General features: G+C 39.3%; 1 protein-coding gene across 2 annotated transcripts in view; it reads left to right on the forward strand.

Annotated features, from left to right (window-relative positions):
• REPS2 (RALBP1 associated Eps domain containing 2) overlaps positions 1-23,973 on the forward strand; it is a 233,805-nt gene that overhangs the window by 161,235 nt on the left and 48,597 nt on the right. For both annotated transcript variants that reach the window (XM_029239934.1, XM_029239935.1), the window contains exon 14: positions 8,643-8,704. In XM_029239934.1, coding sequence (XP_029095767.1) covers positions 8,643-8,704 — 62 coding nt within the window. The remainder of the gene's footprint in view (positions 1-8,642; positions 8,705-23,973) is intronic.

The following is a 23,973-nucleotide window of genomic DNA, read 5'->3' on the forward strand; positions in this document are numbered from 1 at the left end:
CCCTTGTGGCCTCTCCCGCTGCAGAGCACAGGCTCCGGACGCGCAGACCCAGCGGCCGTGGCTCACGGGCCCAGCCGCTCCTCGGCAGGTGGGATCCTCCCGGACCGGGGCACGAACCCGTGTCCCCTGCAGCAGCAGGCGGACTTTCAACCACTGCGCCACCAGGGAAGCCCTGAAGGGTTGTTTTAACATACACTTCATTCTGGTGCAAGACCTCTCCTTTAAAAGCAAGCATAAATTTTGTGTTTTGTTGGTTTTTTCATTTTATTTTTAAAGTAACCCGTAATTTAAAGGCCCAATCCATGAGGACCTATAGAGTGGGGGCCCTGAGGTGGATAATTCCTGAGGCTTTTGTTATTCTCTCTTGCTACATGCTTTGTTACCGAAGGCTGTTCATGGTCTCACCACCTCTGGAGTTTTGACTCACTGATGTGTTTCATAAATGTTAATGAAAGACAGATTGAGAGAAATCACTGATGGGCCAACATGGTTGTACCACATCCATGCACTGGCTCAGGAGGAAAATCTCTATGAAATTACTCTGAGTTACCTTTGTGGAAAGCCCTGAGCTCCACCTTCTAGCTTGTCTGAGCTAGCTTGGTCAAATCAAAAGTGATATGCAAAAACCTTTATGTTCTTGGCACATTGCTATGATTTATTTTATTTTTTTGTTATCTGAATAATTATTTTCTTAACATCTTTATTGGAGAATAATTGCTTTACAATGCTGTGTTAGTTTCTGCTGTATAACAATCAGCTATATGTATACATATATCCCCATATCCCCTCCCTCTTGCATCTGCCTCCCACCCTCCCTATCCCACCCCTCTAGGTGGTCACAAAGCACTGAGCTGATCTCCCTGTGTGATGCAGCTGCTTGCCACTAGCTATCAGTTTTACATTTGGTAGTGTATATATGTCCATGCTACTCTCTCACTTTGTCCCAGCTTACCCTTCCCCCTCCCTGTGTCCTCAAGTCCATTCTCTGTGTCTGCATCTTTATTCCTGTCCTGCCCCTAGGTTCTTCAGAACCATTTTTTTTTTTAGATTCCATATATATGTGTTAGCATATGGTATTTGTTTTTCTCTTTCTGACTTACTTCACTCTGTATGACAGACTCTAGGTCCATCCACCTCACTACAAATAACTCAATTTTATTTCTTTTTATGGCCGAGTAATATTCCATTGTATATATGTGCCACATCTTCTTTATTCATTCGTCTGTCGATGAACACTTAGGTTGCTTCCATGTCCTGGCTATTGTAAATAGAGCTGCAGTGAACATTGTGGTACATGACTCTTTCTGAATTATGGTTTTCTCAGGGTATATGCCCAGTAGTGGGATTGCTGGATCATATGGTAGTTCTGTTTTTAGGTTTTCTGTTTGTTTGTTTTGTTTTTCAATTAATTAATTTATTTTTGGCTGCATTGAGTCTTTGTTGCTGTGCGTGGGCTTTCTCTAGTTGCAGTGAGCGGAGGCTACTCTTAGTTGTGGTGCACAGGCTTCTCAATGCAGTAGCTTCTCTTGTTGCAGAGCACAGGCTCTAGGTGCGTAGCCTTCAGTACTGTGGCGCGTGGGCTCAGTAGTTGTGGCTCATGGGCTCTAGAGCACAGGCTCAGTAGTTGTGGCGCATGGGCTTAGTTGCTCCGTGGCATGTGGTATCTTCGTGACCAGGGCTTGAACTTGTGTCCCCTGCATTGGCAGGCAGATTCTTAACCACTGTGCCACCAGGGTAGTCCCTTATTTTTAGTTTTTTAAGGAATCTCCATACTGTTTTCCATAGTGGCTGTATAAATTTACATTCCCACCAACAGTGCAAGAGGGTTCCCCTTTCTCCACACCCTCTCCAGCATTTATTGTTTGTAGATTTTTTGATGATGGCCATTCTGACCAGTGTGAGGTGATACCTCATTGTAGTTGATTTACATTTCTCTAATAATTAGTGATGTTGAGCATCCTTTCATGTGTTTGTTGGCAATCTGTATATCTTCTTTGGAGGAATGTGTGTTTAGGTCTTCTGCCCATTTTTGGATTGGGTTGTTTGTTTTTTTGTTATTGACCTGCATGAGCTGCTTGTATATTTTGGAGATTAATCCTTTGTCAGTTGGTTCGTTTGCATATATTTTCTCGCATTCTGAGGGTTGTCCTTTCGTCTTGTTTATGGTTTCCTTTGCTGTGCAAAAGCTTTTAAGTTTCATTAGGCCCCATTTGTTTATTTTTGTTTTTATTTCCATTTCTCTAGGAGGTGGGTCAAAAAGGACCTTGCTGTGATTTATGTCATAGAGTGTTCTGCCTATGTTTTCCTCTAAGGATTTTATAGTGTCTGGCCTTACATTTAGGTCTTTAATCCATTTTGAGTTTATTTTTATATACAGTATTAGGGAGTATTCTAATTTCATTCTTTTAATATAGCTGTCCAGTTTTCCCAGCACCACTTATTGAAGAGGCTGTCTTTTCTCCATTGTATATTCTAGCCTTCTTTGTCAAAATAAGGTGACCATATGTGCGTGGGTTTATCTCTGGGCTTTCTGTCCTGTTCCATTGATCTATATTTCTGTTTTTGTGCCAGTACCATACTGTCTTGATTACTGTAGCTTTGTAGTATAGTCTGAAGTCAGGGAGCCTGATTCCTCCAGCTCTGTTTTTCGTTATCAAGATTGCTTTGGCTATTCGGGGTCTTTGGTGTTTCCATACAAATTGTGAAAATTTTTGTTCTAGTTCTGTGAAAAATGCCACTGTTCGTTTAATAGGGATTGCGTTGAATCTGTAGATTGCTTTGGGTAGTATAGTCATTTTCTCAATGTTGATTCTTCCAATCTGAGAACATGGTAAGTCTCTCCATCTGTTTGTATCATCTTCAGTGTCTTTCATCAGTGTCTTATAGTTTTCTGCATACAGGTCTTTTGTCTCCTTAGGTAGGTTTATTCCTAGGTATTTTATTCTTTTTGTTGCAGTGGTAAAGGGAAGTGTTTCCTTAATTTCTCTTTCAGATTTTTCATCACTAGTGTATAGGAATGCAAGAGATTTCTGTGCATTAATTTTGTATCCTGCTACTTTACCAAATTCATTGATTACCTCTAGTAGTTTTCTGGTAGCATCTTTAGGCTTCTCTATTTATAAGTATGTCATCTGCAGACAGTGACAGTTTTACTTCTTCTTTTCCGATGTGGATTCCTTTCATTTCTTTTTCTTCTCTGATTGCTGTGGCTAAAACTTCCAAAACTATGTTGAATGACAGTGGTGACAGTGGGCAACCTTGTCTTGTTCCTGATCTTAGTGGAAATGGTTTCAGTTTCTCACCATTGAGAATTTTGTTGGCTGTGGGTTTGTCATATATGGCCTTTTTTATTTTTTATTTTTTTGTGGTACGTGGGCCTCTCACTGTTGTGGCCTCTCCCGTTGCGGAGCACAGGCTCCGGACGCGCAGGCTCAGCGGCCATGGCTTACGGGCCCAGCCGCTCCGCGGCATGTGGGATCTTCCTGGACCGGGGCACGAACCTGTGTCCCCCGCATCGGCAGGTGGACCCTCAACCACTGCCCCACCAGGGAAGCCCTGGCCTTTATTATGTTGAGGTAAGTTCCCTCTATGCCTACTTTCTGGAGCATTTTTATCATAAATGGGTGTTGAATTTTTTTTTTTTTTTTTTGTACACGGGCCTCTCACCGTTGTGGCCTCTCCCGTTGCGGAGCACAGGCTCCAGACGTGCAGGCTAAGTGGCCATGGCTCACGGGCTCAGCTGCTTCGCGGCATGTGGGATCTTCACGGACCGGGGCACGAACCTGTGTTCCCTGCACCAGCAGGTGGACTCTCAATGACTGTGCCACCAGGGAAGCCTGTGGGTCTTGAATTTTGTCAAAAGTTTTTTCTGCGTCTCCTGAGGTGATCATATGGTTTTTATCCTTCAGTTTGTTAATATGGTGTATCATTGATTGATTTGCGTATATTGAAAAATCCTTGCATTCCTGGGATATACCCCACTGGATCATGGTGTATGATCCTTTTAATGTGTTGTTGGATTCTGTTTGCTAGTATTTTGTTGAGGATTTTTGCATCTATGTTCATCACTGATATTGGCTTGTAGTTTTTTTAAATTTTTTTTTTTGCGGTACATGGGCCTTTCACTGTCGTGGCCTCTCCCATTGCGGAGCACAGGCTCCGGACGCGCAGGCTCAGCGGCCATGGCTCACGGGCCCAGCCGCTCCGCGGCATGTGAGATCCTCCCGGACCAGGGAACAAACCCGTGTCCCCTGCATCGGCAGGCGGACTCCCAACCACTGCGCCACCAGGGAAGCCCTGGCTTGTAGTTTTCTTCTTTGTGACATCTTTGTCTGGTTTTGGTATCAGGGTGATGGTGGCCTCGTAGAATGAGTTTGGGATTTTTCCTCCCTCTGCTATATTTTGGAAGAGTTTGAGAAGGATAGGTATGAGCTCTTCTCTAAATGTTTGATAGAATTCGCCTGTGAAGCCATCTGGTTCTGGGCTTTTGTTTGCTGGAAGATTTTTAATCACAGTTTCAACTTCAGTGATTGTGATTAGTCTGTTTATATTTTCTGTTTCTTCCTGGTTCAGTCTCGGAAGATTGTGCTTTTCTAAGAATTTGTCCATTTCTTCCTCGTTGTCCTTTTTATTGGCATATTTTTGCTTGTAGTAATCTCTCATGATCCTTTGTATTTTTGCAGTGTCAGTTGTTACTTCTCCTTTTTCATTTCTAATTCTGTTGATTTGAGTCCTCTCCCTTTTTGTCTTGATGAGTGTGGCTAATGGTTTATGAATTTTGTTTATCTTCTCAAAGAACCAGCTTTTAGTTTTATTGATCTTTGCTATTGTTTTCTTCATTTCTTTTTCATTTATTTCTGATCTGATCTTTATGATTTCTTTCCTTCTGCTAACTTTGGGGTTTTTTGTTCTTCTTTCTCTAATTGTTTTAGGTATAAGGTTAGGTTGTTTATTTGAGATTTTTCTTGTGTCTTGAGATAGGATTGTATTGCTCGAAACTTCCCTCTTAGAACCGCTTTTGTTGCATCCCATAGGTTTTGGGTCGTCATGTTATCATTGTCATTTGTTTCTAGGTTTATTGTTTAGCCTCCATGTGTTTGTGATTTTTACAGATTTTTTCCTGTAATTGACATCTAGTCTCATAGCGTTGTGGTCCGAAAAGATACTTGATAGGATTTCAATTTTCTTAAATTGACCAAGGCTTGATTTGTGACCCAAGGTATGATCTATCCTGGAGAATGTTCCATGAGCACTTGAAAAGGAAGTGTATTCTGTTGTTTTTGGATGGACTGTCCTATAAATATCAATTAAATATATCTGGTCTATTGTGTCATTTAAAGCTTGTGTTTCCTTATTTGTTTTCATTTTGCATGATCTGTCCATTGGTGAAAGTGGGGTGTTAAATTCCACTACTATGAATGTGTTTCTGTTGATTTTCCCTTTTATGGCTGTTAGTATTTGCCTTATGTGTTGAGGTGCTCCTATGTTGGGTGCGTAAATATTTACAATTTTTATATCTTCTCCTTGGATTGATCCCTTGATCGTTATGCAGTGTCCTTCCTTGTCTCTTGTAACATTCATATTTTAAAGTCTATTTTATCTGATATGAGTATTGCTACTCCCGCTTTCTTTTGATTTCCATTTGCATGGAATATCTTTTTCCATCCCCTCACTTTCAGTCTGTATGTGTCCCTAGGTCTGAAGTGGGTCTCTTGTAGATAGCATATATATGGGTCTCGTTTTTGTATGCATTCAGCCAGTCTTTTGGTTGGAGCATTTAATCCCTTTACATTTAAGGTAATTATTGATATGTATGTTCCTATTCCCATTTTCTTAATTGTTTTGGGCTTGTTATTATAGGTCTTTTCCTTCTCTTGTGCTTCCTGCCTAGAGAAGTTCCTTTAGCATTTGTTGTAAAGCTGGTTTGGTGGTGCTGAATTCTCTTAGCTTTTGCTTGTCTGTAAAGGTTTTAATTTCTCCATGGAATCTGAATGAGAACCTTGCTGGGTAGAGTAATCTTGGTTGTAGTTTTTTCCCTTTCATCACTTTAAATATGTCCTGCCAGTCCCTTCTGGCTTGCAGAGTTTCTGCTGAAAGATCAGCTGTTAACGTTATGGGGATTCCCTTGTATTTTATTTGTTGTTTTTCCCTTGCTGTTTTTAATATTTTTTCTTTGTACTTAATTAAAAAAAATAAATGTATTTATTTATTTATTTTTGGCTCTCTTGGGTCCTCATTGCTGTGTGTGGGTTTCCTCTAGTTGTAGTGAGCGGGGGCTACTCTTCTTTGTGGTGCATGGGATTCTCATTGTCGTGGCTTCTCATTTTGCAGAGCACGGGCTCTAGGCACACAGTCTTCAGTAGTTATGCATGGGCTTATTTGCTCCGCGGCATGTGGGATCTTCCCAGGCCAGGGCTCAAACCCGTGTTCCTTGCATTGGCAGGCAGATTCTTAACCACTGTGCCACCCGGGGAGCCCATGTATTTAATTTTTGATAGTTTGATTAGTATGTGTGTTGGCATGTTTCCTCTTGGATTTATCCTGTATGGAACTGTCTGTGCTTCCTGGATTTGATTGGCCATTTCCTTTCCCATATTAGGGAAGTTTTCAACTATAATCTCTTCAAATATTTTCTCAGGCCCTTTCCTTTTCTCTTCTTCTTCTGGCACCCCTATAATTCGAATGTTGGTGCGTTTAATGTTGCCCCAGAGGTCTGTGAGACTCTCCTCAATTCTTTTTTTTTTTCTTTATTCTGGTCTGTGGTAGTTTTTTCCACTATTTTATCTTCCAGGTCACTTATCCGTTCTTCTGCCTCAGTTATTCTGCTTTTGATTCCTTCTAGAGAATTTTTAATTTCATTTATTGTGTTGTTCATCATTGTTTATTTGCTCTTTAGTTCTTCTAGGTTCTTGTTAAATGTTTCTTATATTTTCTCCATTCCAAGACTTTGGATCATCTTTACTATCATTCCTCTGAATTCTTTTTCAGGTAGACTGCCGATTTCCTGTTCATTTGTTTGGTCTGATGGGTGTTTACCTTGGTCTTTCATTTGCTGTGTGTTTCTCTGTTTTCTCATTTTGCTTAACTTTCTGTGTTTGGGGTCTCCTTTTCGCAGGCTGCACGTTCGTAGTTCCTGTTGTTTTTGGTGTCTGCCCCCAGTGGTTGAGGTTGGTTCTGTGGGTTGTGTAGGCTTGCTGGTGGAGGGGACTAGTGCCTGTGTTCTGGTGGGTGAGGCTGGATCTTGTCTTTCTGGTGGGCAGGGCTGCATCCGGTGGTGTGTTTTGGGGTGTCTGTGAACTTAGTATGACTTTAGGCAGCCTCTCTGCTAATGGGTGGGGCTGTGTTCCTGTCTTGCTAGTTGTTTGGCATGCGGCGTCCAGCACTGGAGCTTGCTGGCCATTGGGTGGAGCTGGGTCTTAGCGTTGAGACGAAGATCTCTGGGAGAGCTCTTGGTGATTGATATTACATGGGGCTGAGAGGTCTGGTGGACCAGTGTGCTGAACTCGGCTCTCCTACCTGGGAGCCTCAAGCCTCACAGCAGGCTGGAGCACCAAGACCATGTCAGCCACATGGTGGATGGTGTAAGGAGCCCTGCCTGGGCACCTGGAGTGTAGTGGGTGTGCAGTGAACCGCAACCCAAGATCTACGTGCCCAGTGGAATTGCAATCTGCCAAGGAAACACAGAGCTGAGTTCCTATCCTGGCAGCAGGAGAAAGGGTATGAATTATTTTTAAGGCATAGAAAGTTGTTTAAATATTAGCCCACATATTACAGATTTGGAAATAAACTGCATATAGTTATATAGAGCACGGTGTGCTTTTCTAAGGAGTTTGTAAAGAATGTGGTTTAACTTGGCCAGTGTGTGATGATAAACTTATTTCTTGCGTGTGATCATGAGCCTTATTTATAATTCGATAGCAGATGTTTGTTTTCATTGTTAAATTACAACTCAGACATTCTTGGCTTAACTCCAGCTTTCTCTGTATCTCACAAAAATTTTTTACAAAGTTAGAATGAAACTTTCTTTCAGAAGATGCTTCAAATGGGGCCAGATTTTTTTAGAAACAGACTTAATTATCCCTGATAATAAGGATCAGAGGGTGAAAAGGAAATTGAGATCTTTGAAGAATCCCTAAATATCATTTTAGTCCATCATTTGCAGCCTCTCCTACTGCTCTTAGACCCACTCACAGGGCAGCAGTGCTGCCTTGTTGGGATTCTGGATTTCTGGCTCCCAACTCAAGCTAATGAGCAGTGTAATGGCTGAGAGCTTGGGAGAAATAGGAGAGGAGCCAAAGGGCCTAGAGTATTTGAAACTAAATAATTAACATCAGATTAATTGGGGATTGACTGTCCTTCCTGTGCTGGGTTCCAGTCTTTTGATCAAAGGGTGTCATTTCCTTACTGTTTTACACTGTCTTAATCACAACAGCCTATATAGATATTTGGATTTTGGATAGGAGGAAAATGAAAAGGGGATTGGAAATAGCATGTACTCTTTTTTTTTAAGGATTAAAAAAAGCCCTCAGATAGATTTTAAAAATTTAAAATTGTTAAATGCGATAGCTCTTCCCAGTTAACAAGTGGAAGAGTGCTGTGTGTTGTTTTCGGTGGTCCTTAACAGTGTGTATTTTTCTTTTCAGCTTCTAAGTCAGGATTGTTACCTCCACCACCCGCACTTCCTCCAAGACCTTGTCCATCGCAGGTAGGAGACGACGTTGATTTCTGAGAACTGTCAGTAGGCAGTTGTCCTCCCACTGTGGTTCCTTTGCGAGGGTTGATCACCACAGAACTGGCTGGTCAGGTTCCCAAGATGATGTCTGGACTGGACCAGGAGAGCAGAGTGGGGCTGAATTTCTTCCTATCCAGCCAGCCCCCAGCCTCATGTGGAAAGGGGACAGTTTCCTCAATAAGCAACCAAGCAAATGTGTGAAACAGTTCAGTCTTGGCTGTAGAGGGTTGCATGTGGTTTTCATTACAGAGAGAGGAGCAGAAGGGGTGCCTCTCCGATTGGTGCTGGGGAACGTGGCTTTTCTGTGTAGTATGTGCAGTCTGAGTGCCTATATTTTCCTCAGTGTTTTAGGAGCTGTGTTAATTCTGCATAAACTAAAAATAAATGGTCCTCAGCATGGAGTTAGTGCGCCCACAGTGCTTTTTTTAGGATGGTATTTTCCTTTGGGACAAAAAGCTGAATCAGCAGCGTTGGGAGACTGTATCACCCGAATCTGTTTCACCTGTGAATCAATTCCACCTTATTGCCATGTGCTACTATGGCCTTTTACATGAATACTCTTTGTAGAGTTGAAAATGAGAAGCAAACAGCAAATCCGTGGAGTGTGGTAAAGAGTGCTACAGATCCTTCCTTTCATTAATTGCTCCTGAAGAAACTATCTTTAAAAACTCTCTCTGACTTTGGGCAGGAAATGTTGAGAAATTTCTCTATAAAGCGACCCAGTTTCTACCTCATTGCTCTGGGTAGTTCAGAGCATACGTTTCCATATGGTGCATCTCAGGACTCGCTGAGTCACTGAAACCACTTTAAACATTGGCTTGTCCTTCTTTTAGAGAATTAGGTGGTCTTTAGTGACCACTCAACCTCGAGATGCAAATACCATGAGACATGGGCTTCCTCCTTCAGTTTGAAGGGTAATTAAACCCCTCTTCCTCCTGACCACATATAAATAAGTGAGAACCGTTTTTTCAATATTCCAGCGTTAGCTTTACGAGAGATTAATTAACCAGTCAACAAGTGTTTATTGAGTCCCTGCTATTTACTACTGCCAAGCTTTAGTTCCATCCTTGCCCTTCCTTGGCTGTGATTTCTACTCATTTAAATTATTAGCTGTGTTTCCTGAGCATCTATAGTAGAGCACGCATTTGTGCTAAGTGCTTTCAATGCATTATTTAATCTTCACAAAAACCCTATGAAGTGTAGGTATAAATATTAACCTTAAAAAAAAACAAAAATAAAAACAGATGAAGAAGTTGAAGCATACAGGGGTTAAGCAAGTTACCCAAGGTGACATAGCTAGTAAACAGTAGAGCCAAGGTCCATCTCCTGAAGCTTCCTCCCCCTTCCCATTTTTGGAGTCAAAGTATCCGTGTGTACAGGAAGACAGGGCGCCATTGCGCTGGCAGTTGAGGCTTTCACCACGTCCCCCAGGAGGACCTAGATGAGCTGATGCTCCTGATTTACACCAACAGCAAGCCTGTCATAGCAACATTAGTGGGCGTTCCGGAGGTGCTTATCTACCAGCTGCTGGTTTCAGACCAGGACTTGGGAGCCACCTGGATGAATGCTTGGAACACTTGTCTGAAAGGGCTTTTGTGACCAACCTCCTTATGTTTCTCCTGCTGCACAAGTGACAGTAGTTAGTTCCTGGTTGTGAACCGTGCTGCCGCTATCAGCAGTCCTCATCTGAGCTGCTCTAGGTGGGCTTCCTGCCTGCTCTGGGGCTTGGTGACTGAGGAGCTGGAGGGGACCTGGGAATTCTGAAGTCAACTGTTAACGAAAGAGACTGCTTGTTTGTCTATCAGATTTCCCATCACAATGTAAACAGTGAGCCTAGCACTCAGCCCAAGCCTCCAGCTCAGCTGCCTAACTATGGAGTTTTCAGACTATAGAAACAGGTGTGTATGAAAAGCAGGCAGAAGAGCCCTCCACCACTTCGCTCCCCTACACTCCCCTCCTCGCCCACTGTACGTGGGACACACACGGTCAACAGAGGAAGTCCTGGCTGATCCACACATGGTGGTGTTTAGTCTTCGTGCCGTGTCAAATTCCTACTGTTGGCCCCAGGAGAAAGTCACCTCACCATCTGTATGGAGCACCTATATGTTTCATTCTTTCCCAAACTACTTGTGATGAAGCCTTCTCCTGGGAGATATTAATAGGGCTGTATGGTAAGACAGATTTGCTGCCTCTGTACCTGCTCTGGGAGATTTGCAGTGCACGCCAGCTCATTAAGGGCTTTGAAGTCCTACAGTAAAGCAACCTGGTCAATTTTTTTTTTTTTTTTTTTTGCGGTACGCGGGCCTCTCACTATTGTGGCCTCTCCCATTGCGGAGCACAGGCTCTGGACGCGCAGGCTCAGCGGCCATGGCTCACGGGCCCAGCCGCTCTGCGGCATGTGGGATCTTCCTGGACTGGTGCACGAACCCGTGTCCCCTGCATCGGCAGGCGGACTCTCAACCACTGCGCCACCAGGGAAGCCCCAACCTGCTCAATTTTGTTAAAGCTGGCAGCTTTCTAGCTTGTGACCATTCATCCCTTTATTTATAAAATACTGTTAATATCCTGAGGGCGTAGCACATGATTATACACCAGCCTTAAGGTATTGGTAAGAACATTTCCAAACATCTTTAATCTGTCACCTCATCTGTATATTATGTGATTAAAGTTAAATTTTTATATCTTATGCCACTAGGTTTCCCTAGAAGAGGTGAAAATGAAAAAAAGTTTACCACACATTAGCTTGGGATTTCAAATTGTTGTGTTTTAGGTTTGTTGTGTTTTCTTCGTTGCTTCCTCTGAGAGAGGAAGAAGGAACAGAAAAGCAACAAATTTTATTATAGAGAGCTTAAATAATCTGAGTTATTCTTTTGCTATGTTAAAATTTTTTTGACTGTTCTTTGGTATATATGGACAATCAAGGTGACTTTGGAAAAAAATATATATATACTTAACTACAGAGACTTCTTTTGTAGGGCTTAAACTGTAGTACTTAGGGGAGAAACCAGGAAGCCTGGTATAATTAAAATCATTGTATTTATTAGTAGCTTTGAGAAGAGATTAAGATAAAAAGTTTTTGGATTTAACATTTTCATATTATATAACTTGATAAACGGGCAAGACTAGATTATAATAAAGAAAACATTTTATTCCCCCAAGAGGAACACTATTTAAAAAACTATGTGGCCAATCAGTAATGCACTATCAGTTTTTTAAGTATGTAAGAGAGTTTGTACAGTTGCAGATACGTGCACAAAGATATATATATATATATATATGTTTATATATATATATATACAGATAGATAGATACATACATACATACATACATACACCAAAAGTCTGTCTCTAATTTTATCAAGTGAGAGATGAGATTTAGGTTTTCAGCATAAAATGCAGCCTCACTGGCCCTTACTTAGACCAGGTACCACCATGGTATGAACATCTGGATTAAGTTATACAAATGGGGCCCTGGAGTTAGGAAAAGGAATAAATTCAAAGAAACTGATCTTATTTTTCATGCTATATAGGTAAGATCAAGAAGGACCAAGTGAGTATATAAAGAATCAAATGTTTTGGTCCTACGTTTTCCTGTGGACAGGCCAGAGAGCAGGGTGTAGTATTTTGGCTCAGGCTAGAGGCCAGAGGTGACACTTTTTTTTTTTTAAAAGACTGATTCATACTGTAAATGATTAAAAAGCAATTAGAGGTAACTGTTTCATATGGAGCAGTGTTAAAATGAGAGTTAGTTAAACTTATTAGCTCATTGTGTGCATATGAACTGAGTAAAATGCCATTCACAGGGTTGGTGCTTGTCCTGTAGGTCTGTTTTCTGCTCGGGGCCTGTGTGGTACTTCAATAGCCAAATTCCTTTAATAGTGTTGATCTCGGGCCAGATTTCTTATAGCAATTGTGATAGAGCCACAGCTTCAGTGTAATTATCTTTAATAAAGAGGAGATTTTTTTTTTTGGTCCAAAGGATAATATTTTCAGTTTTGTGTTAGCACCACATTTGATGAATTGCAGCTCCCTGTAGACTCATGTGCTCTGAATTTTCCTACTTATACCACTAATTTCTCACTTTATAACGACAAGTGCTCTTCGCGAGCAATGCAGTGAGCACTACAATAGCATTGTGGGATGAAAGCGCTATGAAGGAAGCATTTTAGCAATATTTCTAAGCTCAGAGAGACCAAGAGGGCTTCATGCAAGGGCCAAGGTTACCAATGAAATGAGTTTTACAGAAACAAGAGAACTTTTCTTTTTAATGGCTGAGGGGTTCAGAACATTACTGTAGAGAAAAAGCAAATGCAAAGAAACAGGTGTACAAGAGGTCCCTGTGTGTTGGAGGAACTGCCCGCAATTTGGAAAGCTAGGAGATTTTAGACGAGAGAGATTTCATGTTTGGAGGTGGCAGTGAAGAGCAGCCAGCCTGCTCACTTTAGTCCCGGTGGTGCCAGAGCTGTGGGAGAGGAAAGGCCCCCTGATGAGAGAGTTCTGTCTGGGGAGCAGCTGCTGAGGGGACAGCACAGGGTGTCACTCAGCACAGCAGCGCTCACCCTTGCGGACACCAGCATCGTTTGGGGGAGCTTGCAACCTACTGAGGCCTGGGCGCTGGGAGTTTGTAGAAGCTCCCCAGGTGATTCTGAAGTGCAGTCAGGATCGAGAGGCACTGGATTAAGGTGAGAGGAAGGAATGTTCAAAGAAGTTGAGAATATAGGGGATCTGTTGATGCTCCACCGTGAGTTCTTAAAGGGCACGGTGGGAGGCTTTCTCAAGCTGGGGAGGGTGGGAGACACGAAGTCCGGTTAGGGGATATATCCAGACCCTGTGGGGACAGGGACCCTGATCACAATGAATGGCCTGGGGGTCCCGGGCTTCTGGTGATAACTGATTTCAGCAGGGTCAGGGGGCATGATGGGAAGGTCTTGCTGGAATGACTAGTCGCTGTGTGCCTCCAGTCCTCTGTGTACTGTTGTGAAGGACTAGCCATGAACACAGATGGCCTTGAAAGGAATCCATAGTCCATTCAGCTAATGTGTGATCGGACTTTGCCATCTGGCTAGGATCAGGTCTCTAAGGCTATACTGAATCCAGTAGGAATATGCTGGGCATGCCGCTTTACTTCAAAGCCAGATTTCTTAGATACAAGTTGATATAAAATACTCTCTTCATTTAATTTGCAAGGGAAGACTGAGGCTCACTTAAACTCAAATGGCAGTTTGTAGGCCCTGAAGTTCTGAAATATTTGATACTCCATGCTTTTTTTAAAAAAAAAATACATTGTCCTTGTAAATGAGTATCTTTTCATTTCAAGACTGTTTTCCTTAAGTTAATATAGTTGATGATACAAAATAGTAAATTCTCCTGGGAGACATTAAGAGTTTTAGAGCTCTCTCTCTTTTTTGGCATTACTAGTGATTATGTAAGTCTCTTACAGGGTTATGTAATATGTTTTTAAAATGTAAATTTGATTAAAGTATAGCATGCATACTGAATCCATTTTAAATGCATACTAAATCCATTTTCAGGAGAGTAAAATGAAGTATTATCTCACTGGCAATTTTCAAATATCTATAAGAAAACAGCAAGAAACATTCTTGAAATGTAAACAACATAGAAATGTTACTGCTTCTAAAACTTTGTGGCTTTTTTCTTTATTAAGTTAGAACCCTGTGGGCGTATATCACATATCATGAGATCTTTTGCTATAATGTGCTCAGATGATGTCATGTAATGTACATTAGTTACTAAATCACCTTAATATATTGGTTATGTAGATGAAGCATATTTGTAAGCTTTCCAAGGTATATACGGCATCCTGATTTTCGCTCATCAAAATATAAATTTAGTATATGTCAAGAGGTAGTCTTCTATGTATTTATGTATTAGAAACTCAGTAATTATTTTGAAGAGAATTTACAAACATATATCACCTAAGATGCCATCTTCATTTTCTTCCAAAGTGTTACTCTCTTCTGTCCTACGGTGCATGCTGAAGATTAGCTGAAAATCACAGTATGTTAGTGAGTGTTTCAGTGATTAAGGAAAGAAGATCTAGGTCCAGGATTTATCTTCATCTGCGATGATGAAAGAACGTAATGAAAGCTGTACAGCATTATACAAATGTGTCTGTCTGTGGTCTTATTCTTAGCCTTACTATTATGAAGCTCTATGGCTTTATGGGAAGTAAGCAAATTCATCTGACGGACCTACTATCTCTTCTAGAAAATGAGAAGATTAGACTAGATAGATCCTTTTAGTGCTTAAAGTTTCTGATTATGTGTTGTATTCCTCGGTCCAAGAAAAATTTTGTTGCAAGTATAGATGAAACATCACAAAACACAATTGAGGACAAGATGGCTTAGACTAATTTCTCCCTGCTCTCCCACTGCTAAGTACAACTAAAAACTCTAGGCATAATATGGCAGAAAGAGGATTTCAAAAGATGTTAAGAGGAAAGCAGGCTGACTAGGGCCTCAGGAGTTGAGGAATAGCATAGTAGTGAGTCCCCTGAGTTTTAACAAATCTTTCATATATCCTGGACTGGGCACTGGAGGAGCCTGCAACCCAGAACCACTGACAGATGCAAACAAAAACATACACTCCCCAGCCAAAGCACTGGGAAGGAGGTAGCTAAGCTGGATATAGACCTTTTTAACAATACTTGCTGTACCCCAGCCAAACACCATGGATGCTCCCCCCTCTGATGTCAGCAGAGACCTACTGGAGAGGCTGGTATTTTGCTCCTCATGTGGTAGCAGTAGACAGCCCAGAGTGGTGCTTTCCTAGTCAGCAAACATGGCTTCAGCAGAGACCAAAGGGGGAATGTAGTCTCTCAACTGTGACTGATGGCAGCAGATCACCTGGGGAGGCACTTTACTCCCCCACAGACAGTGTCACTGGAGACTGAAACATTCCCAGATAAGCAAAACCTCAAGGAATTTGTCATTAGTAGACTTGCCCTGTAAGAAATGCTAAAGGATGTCCTCCAGGCTGAAATGAAAGGATATTAGACAGTGCCTTGAGACTCTAAAAAGAAATGAAGAAAGGTAAAGGTAGCTACATAGGTAAGTATAAAAGCCAGTAGTGTTGCATTGTTAGTTTGTAACTCCTTTGTTTTTCTATATGATTTAAAAGGGAAATGCTTAAAACAATAATTTAAAATCTGTGTTAATGGGCACACATGCATAGAGATGTAATTTGTGACAATAGTAATATAAGGAGGCAGCAGGGCTGTGTAGGAGCAGAGGTTTCTATACTATTGATATGAAGTTGGTATTAATTCAAACTTGTTATAAAATTAAGATATTAACTAATTCCTAGGGTAACTACTAAGGAAAAAACTAAAAAAAATATGGAAAAAATGAGAAGGTAATAAAAATGTTACACTAAAAAAAAAAATCAGTTAATCACAAAAGAGGATAGTGATGGAGGAATTGAGAAGAAAAGAGGTGTAAGACCTGGAAAACAAACAGCAAATGGCAAAAGTAAATCTTTCCTTATTAGTAATTTCTTTAAATTATATGGATTAAAATCTCCAATTAAAAGGCAGAGACAGGACTTCCCTGGCGGTCCAGTGGTTAAGACTTCACCTTCCACTGCAGGGGGTGTGGGTTCGATCCCTGGTCAGGGAGCTAAGATCCCACATGCCTCATGGCCCAAAACCAAAACATAAAAAACAGAAGCAATATTGTAACAAATTCAATAAAAATACATTAAAAGAAAATATATATATTAAAAAAAGGCAGGGACAGACAGAATGCATTAAAAACTATCCAAATATGTGCTGTCTACAATAGACTTCACTTCAGATCCAGTGATACAAATAGATTGAAAGTGGAAGGATGGAAAAAGATATTACATGCAAATAGTAACCAAAAGAGAGCTGGGGTGGCTATACTAATATCAGACCAAAATAAACTTAAAGACAAAAATTGTTACAGGAGACTTAGAATGACATTATGTGTTGATAAGTGAGTCAATCCATTAATGTGATAAAAATTATAAACATATACACACCTAACAACAGAGCCCCAAAATATGTGAAGCAAAACCAACAGAACTGAAGGGAATAATAGCCAGTTCTACAATAATAGAGACTTTAATATATCACTTTCATTAATGGATTGACAACTAGACAGAAGACCAATAAGGAAATAGATACCTAATAGACATCTATAGAACACTCTACTCAACAACAGCAGCCTATACATTTTTTCTCAAGTGCACATGGAACATTCTCCAGGATAGAAAATGTGTTAGGCCACAAAACAAATCTCAGTACATTTAAAAAGACTGAAATCATACAAAGTATCTTCTCTGACCACAGTGGAATGAAAGTAGAAATCAGTACCAGAAGTAAAACTGGAAGATTCAGTAATATGTGGAAATTAGATGACATACTCTTAAAAAACCAAGTGGCCTTAAGGGATACACAAAACAACTAGATGTACAAATGCAGAGTTGTTAAAATGCATTTGAAATTAAGAGATGGGCAACTTAAAGCAATCATATATTATATGATATTTATAGCATATTTTATATATTGCTATATAAAAACTTCATGGTAACCAGAAATCTATAATAGATGTACACACATAAAATAAAAAGGAATCCAAATATAACACTAAATATAGTCATCAAATCACAAGAGAACAAAAGAAGAAAGGAGCAAGAAAGACCTAAAAAAACACCAAACAATTAACAAAATAACAATAAGAATATACATGTGAATAATTACCTTAAACGTGAATGGACTAAATGCTCCAATCAAAAGACATAGTGTACCTGATTGGATATAGAAACAAGACCCATGTACATACATGCTGTCTACAAGATACGCACTGTAGAGCCAAAGACACACACCAACTGAAAATGAGGGGATGGAAAAAGATATTTCATGCAAATGAAAATGACAAGAAAGCAGGGGTAGCAACACTCATATCAGACAAAGTAGACTTTAAAACAAAGGCTATAAAAAAAGACAGAGAAGGGCATTTTATATGACAAAGGGATCAATACAAGAGGAGGATATTATACTTGTTAATATATATGTACCCAATACAGGAGCACCTAAATATATAAAGGAAATATTAACAGACATAAAGAGAGAAACTGACAATAATACAATAATAGTATGAGACCTTAACACCCCCCATATATCAATGGACAGATCAGATGGAAAATCATTAAGGCAACAGTGGTCTTAAATGACATAATAGAGCAGTTGGACTTAATAGTAAGGACATTGCATCTGAAAAGACCAGAATACACATTCTTTTCAAGTGCACATGGAATGTTCTCCAGGATAGATCACAAGCTAGGGCACAAAGGAAGTTTCAACAAATTTAAGAGGATAGAAATTATATCAAGCATTTTTTCCAACCACAGTGGTATGAAACTAGAAATCAATTACAGAAAAAACAGGAAAAGCACAAACACATGGAGAGTAAACAACACACTCCTAAAAAACCAATGGGACAATGAGGAAATCAAAGAGGAAATGAGAAAATACCACGAGACAAATGGAAATAGAAGCACAGCTTTCTACAATCTGTGGGATGCAGCAAAAGTAGTTCTAGAAGGGATGTTATAGGGATACATGCCTTCCTCAAGAAACAAGAAAAATCTCAAACAACTTAACCTAAGCGTTCTAAAGGAATTAGAAAAAGAAGAACAAACAAAGCCCAAAATGAGCAGAAGGAAGGAAATAATAATTATCAGAGAGGAAATAAATAGACCAAAAAAAAAAAAGAAAAGATGAAACCAAGACCTGTTTTTTTGAAATGATAAACAAAATTGATAAGCCTTTAGCCAGGCTCATCAGGAAGGAAAGAGAGAGGACCCAAATGAACAACATAAGAGATGAAAGAGGAGAAATAACAACCAATACTACAGAAATACAAAAAATCATAAGAGAATACTATAGACAGTTATATGCCAACAAATTGGACAACCTAGAAGAAATTAACAAAGTTCTAGAAACGTAAAACTTGCCAAAAATGAATCAGGAAGAGACAATTTGAACAGACCTATTGCTAGTAGTGAAATTGAATTTGTAATAAAAAAAAGCTCCCAGCAAGCAAAAGCCCAGGACCAGATGTCTTCAAAGGAGAATTCTCCCAAACATAAGAAGAGCTACTACCTATCCTCAAACTATTCCAAAAAATTTAAGAGGACAGAACAACACTCCCAAATTCATTCTATGAGGCCACCGTGACCCTGATACCAAAACCAGACAAAGCCACTACAAAAAAAGAAAATTACAGACCAACATCTTTGATAAATATAGATGCAAAAATTCTCAACAAAATATTAGCAAACTCAATCCAACAATACATAAAAAGGATCATACACCATGATCAACTGGTATTTTTTCCAGGGATGCAAGGATGGTTCAGTATTGACAAATCAGTGTAATACACACCATCTTAACAAAAGGAAGGATCACTATCATGTAATCATCTCGATAGATGCATAAAAAACCTTTGACAGAATTCAATATCCGTTCATGATAAAAAAAACTGTCATCATAGTTGGTATAGAGGGAACATATCTCAACATAATAAAGGCTCTTTATGACAATTCTACAACTAACATCATACTCAGTGGTGAAAATCTGAAAGCATTTCCTCTAAGATAAGGAACAAGACAAGGATGCCCACTCTCCACCACTTCTATTTAACAATGTATTGGAAGTTCTGACAGCAACAATCAGAGAAGAAAAAGAAATATCAATAAAAAGCATCCAAATTGGAAGGGAAGAAGTAAAACTCACTATTTGAAGATGACATGATACTGTACATAGAAAACCCTAAAGTCTCCACCTCAAAACTATTGGAACTAATTAATGAATTCAGTAAAGTTGCAGGATACAAGATTAATATACAGAAATCTGTTGATTTTCTATACACTAATAATGAACTATCGGAAAGCAAGAGCAAAGAAAAAAAAAACACCAAAAAACAACGAAAAAGCAGTTGCCCCAAAAAGAACAAAATACCTAGGAATCAATTTAACCTAGAAAGTGAAAGACCTATACTCTGAAAACTATAAAACATTGATGAAGGAAATTGAAGATGATACAAAGAAATGGAAAGATATCCTATATTCTTGTATTGTTAGAATTAATATTGTTAAAATGTCTATACTACCCAAAGCAATCTACAGATTTTTAAAAAATTTTTATTTTATGTATTTATTTTTGGCTGCATTGGGTCTTCGTTGCTGTGCGCGGGCTTTCTCTAGTTGGGGCAAGTGGGGGCTACTCTTTGTTGCGGTGTGTGGGCTTCTCATTACAGTGGCTTCTCTTGTTGCAGAGTACAGGCTGTAGGCGCACAGGCTTCAATAGTTGTGGCACGTGGGCTCAGTAGTTGTGGCTCGCGGGCTCTAGAGCACAGGCTCAGTAGTTGTGGCACACGGGCTTAGTTGCTCAGCAGCATGTGGGATCTTCCTGGACCAGGGCTGGAACCCGTGTCCCGTGAATTGGCAGGAGGATTCTTATCCACTGCGCTGGGAAGCCCCAATCTACAGATTTAATGCAATTCCTATTAAAATAGCCATGACATTTTCCACAGTAGAACAAAGAATCCTAAAATTCATATGGAACCACAAAAGACCTCAAATTGCTGAAGCAATTTTGAGAAAAAGAGAACGAAGCTGGAGGTATCACTCTCCCTAACTTTAGACTATACTGCAGAGCTACAGTAAGCAGGACAGCATGGTACTGGTACACAGGCACATAGATCAGTGGAACAGAACAGAGAACCCAGAAATAAACCCATGCACTCATGGCCAATTAATTTACATCAAAGGAGGCAAGAATATACAATGGAGAAAAGACAGTCTCTTCAGTAAGTGGTGTTGGGAGAACTGGACAGTTACATGTAAAAGAATGAAATTAGAACGTTTTCTCACACTATGTACAAAAATAAACTTAAAATGGATTAAAGACCTAACTGCAGGACCTGAAAGCATAAAACTAGAACACTTTGACAAAAGTAGAAGCAATACATTTTTGGATCTGTCTAAGACAAAAGAAATAAAAGCAAAAATAAACAAATGGGACCTAATTAAAGTTAAAAGCTTTTGCACAGCAAAGGAAATCATCCGCAAAACAAAAAGACAACCTAATGAATGGGAGAAAATACTTTACAAATGATATGACCAACAAGGGACTAATATCCAAGATAAATAAACAGCTCACACAACTCAATGTTTTTAAAAAAGCAGCCTGGCTAAAAAAATGGATAGAAGACTTGAATAGATGTTTTTCCAAAGAAGACCTGCAGGTGGCCAACAGGCACATGAAGAGATGGTCAGTGTTGCTAATTATTAGAGAAATGCAAATCGAAACCATGATGAGACATCACTTCACACCTGTCAGAATGGCTGTCATCAAAATGACCACAAATAACAAATGTTGGCTAGGATGTGGAGAAAAGGGTACTCTTGTACATTGTCAGTGGGCATGCAAATTGGTGCAGGTACTGTGAAAAACAGTATGGAGGTTCCTCAAGCAACTAAAAATAGAACTACCTTATGATCCAGCAATTCCACTCCTGGGTATACATCCAAAAAAAAAATGAGTACACTAATTTGGAAAGATACATACACCCAGTGTTCATAGCAGCATTATTTATAATTTCCAAGGTGTGAAAGCAACCTAAGTATCCATCAACAATGAATGGATAAAGAAGTGGTGTATATATATAAAATGGAATATTACTCATCCATAAAAAGGAATGAAATTCTGCCATTTATAGCAATATGGATGGACTTAGAGAATATTATGCTTAGTGAAATAAGTCAGGCAGGCAAAGACAAATACTGTGTGTTATCACTTACGTGTGGAATCTGAAAGGTAAACAAATGTATATAGTAAAATAGAAATAGACTCACAGTTAAAGAAAACAAGCTAGTGGATACCAGTGGGGAGGGGCAAGATAGGCATATGGGATTAACAGGTACAAACTACTATGTATAAAATAGGTTAACAACAAGGGTTAGGGTTAGGGTACAGCACAGGGAATTATAGCCATTATTTTATAATAACTTTAAATGGAGTATAGTCTGTAAAAATGCTGAATCACTGTGTTGTACACCTCAAACTAATATAATATTGTAAATCAAGTATACTTCAATTAAAAAAAAAGAGGAGGAGCTAGCTAAACCCGAAGCTAGCAGAAGGAAGGGAATAATAGAGTGGAGATAAATAGAGAATCGGAAAACAACAGGGAAATCATTGACACCGAAAGTTGGGTTTCTTAGATGATCAACAAAATTGACAAACCTGTAACTTGACTGACACAACTCCTCTTGTGTTGTCCTCTAGTTAAAATAAAAGGCTGTATTTTAAATTAAAATTAGGTTCTGATAAATTTATCTCTCACTGTAGATAACATTGTTTTGAATTTATCAAGGCTGAAGATTCAAGTAGATTATTCTGCTTTGTGTAAGACCTTTTTTCATACATTGATTTTGGCAGTACATTTTACTCTATGGTATCTAGCTCTAGAATTGTTTCATAGTTTACTCAAAAAGCTAATCATATTTCCAGGTTGGTGTAGCATGAAGAAACAGTTGTGGTTTAGACCAATCTTTGTTGATAGAATTTTGAGAGCTCTCCAAGTCCTTTTATAAGGATTTATTAAAGGAATTTGAAAAGTACTATTTTCATACAGCTGGCACTGAATGAGAAATTCAAAAGGCATAGGAAATGGCCGTAGTGAGAAGTTCAAGGAGAAGAGAGAGTGATGAAATACTGGCATTGGAATAGAGGAGGAAAGATTAAGTATAAATCCCCTCCTTTTAAAAGGAGCACTCAAAGTTTGCCAGCTATCAACAAATGCCATTAGAATTTCCCCCAAGAGCTTGTTCAAAAGAAAGGAAAAGTTCTATGATGACATTTATTTTAGTATTATTGATAAAAATTAAAACAATACAGACAGCACAAGTGCCCCAGAAGAAGGCTCTGGTTAGGAGTATTGTATGTATATCCACCCAATAGAGTATTAGACATCCATTAGAATGTTTACAGGGAAAATAGTAGAAAAGATCCAAATACAGAAATGTTTACTGATTGTACCACATAAAAGTATTCAGTAGAACTTTGATAGTAAGATATTCTACTCTCTGAGAGTGATCTTGAAGGTCCATAGAACACACTGATCGGCCCGCCTTTGCTGTGGTCAGAGTTTAAATTCCTTTTCCTTTGTTGCTGGCCAGTGTTCGCTCCTCATTGGGCCTTTGAACTTTGAAGTTAACTCCTCAGTGAATTTCCACTAACTCTTTTTAGGGGTCTAAAGGGGTCGCTTAAGTAATTCATCTATAATTTAGCTATCTCATCTTATGATAAATTGTTTATATAAGTACATTCTCTATTTTGGGGAGACTTTTTGTGAGAGGTAGATTTGTGAATTTGGGTATCCTTGAAGGTCTCTATACGTTTCAATCATAAATGTCACGTATCTACTGTTGAGCATTTGGAAGTGGACTGCAGTAACTGGTAGAAGTTTAAATAGCTGTTTTGGTGGGGAAATTAGGCAGTTTTTCTTCTAAAGATTTCCTCTTTCAATTAAAGATTGGGAGAAAGGGAAAAAATGCTCTCTGTTATGACAACTAGAATAAAAAAAAGTCAAAGCTCTATCAGAATAAAATGACCTTTGGAAGCTACTTTTAAGAGACCATGCTCTCAGAACTTGTGATGAGGCATATAATATTGCATAATCGTATAGCTAGGATAACTCCAGCAATTGTGAGGTTCACATAAACCTTTTACTGAAATACATAACCTAGTAGTTTTCTTCATCCATGTTCTCTGGATGGTAAACTTATTGCCCTTTCTCTTAAGTGGTAATTTTGCTGCATGTATGAATAGAATTCTAGGTTGAAGTTTATTTTCCCTCAGCATTTTGAATGTATTACCTCCTTCTCTTCTGGCATTTATTTTTGTTGCTGCTGAGTATTCTGTGAATCTATTTTGGGTTCCTTTGGAGTTACTATCTTTTCTCTGTGGTGGCTTTTAAAACTTTATTTTCGATGTTCTGTTGCAATTTCACTGTGATGTGTCTAGGCATAGATTTAAATTTATTTATTCTAGATGATGATTGGTATGCACTTTCCATCTGGAAAATCATGTCTTTAATTTTAGAAGACTCTTAGTCATATCTCTGCAGGTTTTGATTCTCTACTTATTTCTTCTATTTTCTTCTCAAACTCATTAGCTATGCTTCTATATCT

Source organism: Monodon monoceros, unplaced genomic scaffold, assembly GCF_005190385.1.
Source record: "Monodon monoceros isolate NGI ecotype Baffin Bay Population unplaced genomic scaffold, NGI_Narwhal_1 Super_Scaffold_22, whole genome shotgun sequence".
NCBI lineage: Eukaryota > Metazoa > Chordata > Mammalia > Artiodactyla > Monodontidae > Monodon > Monodon monoceros.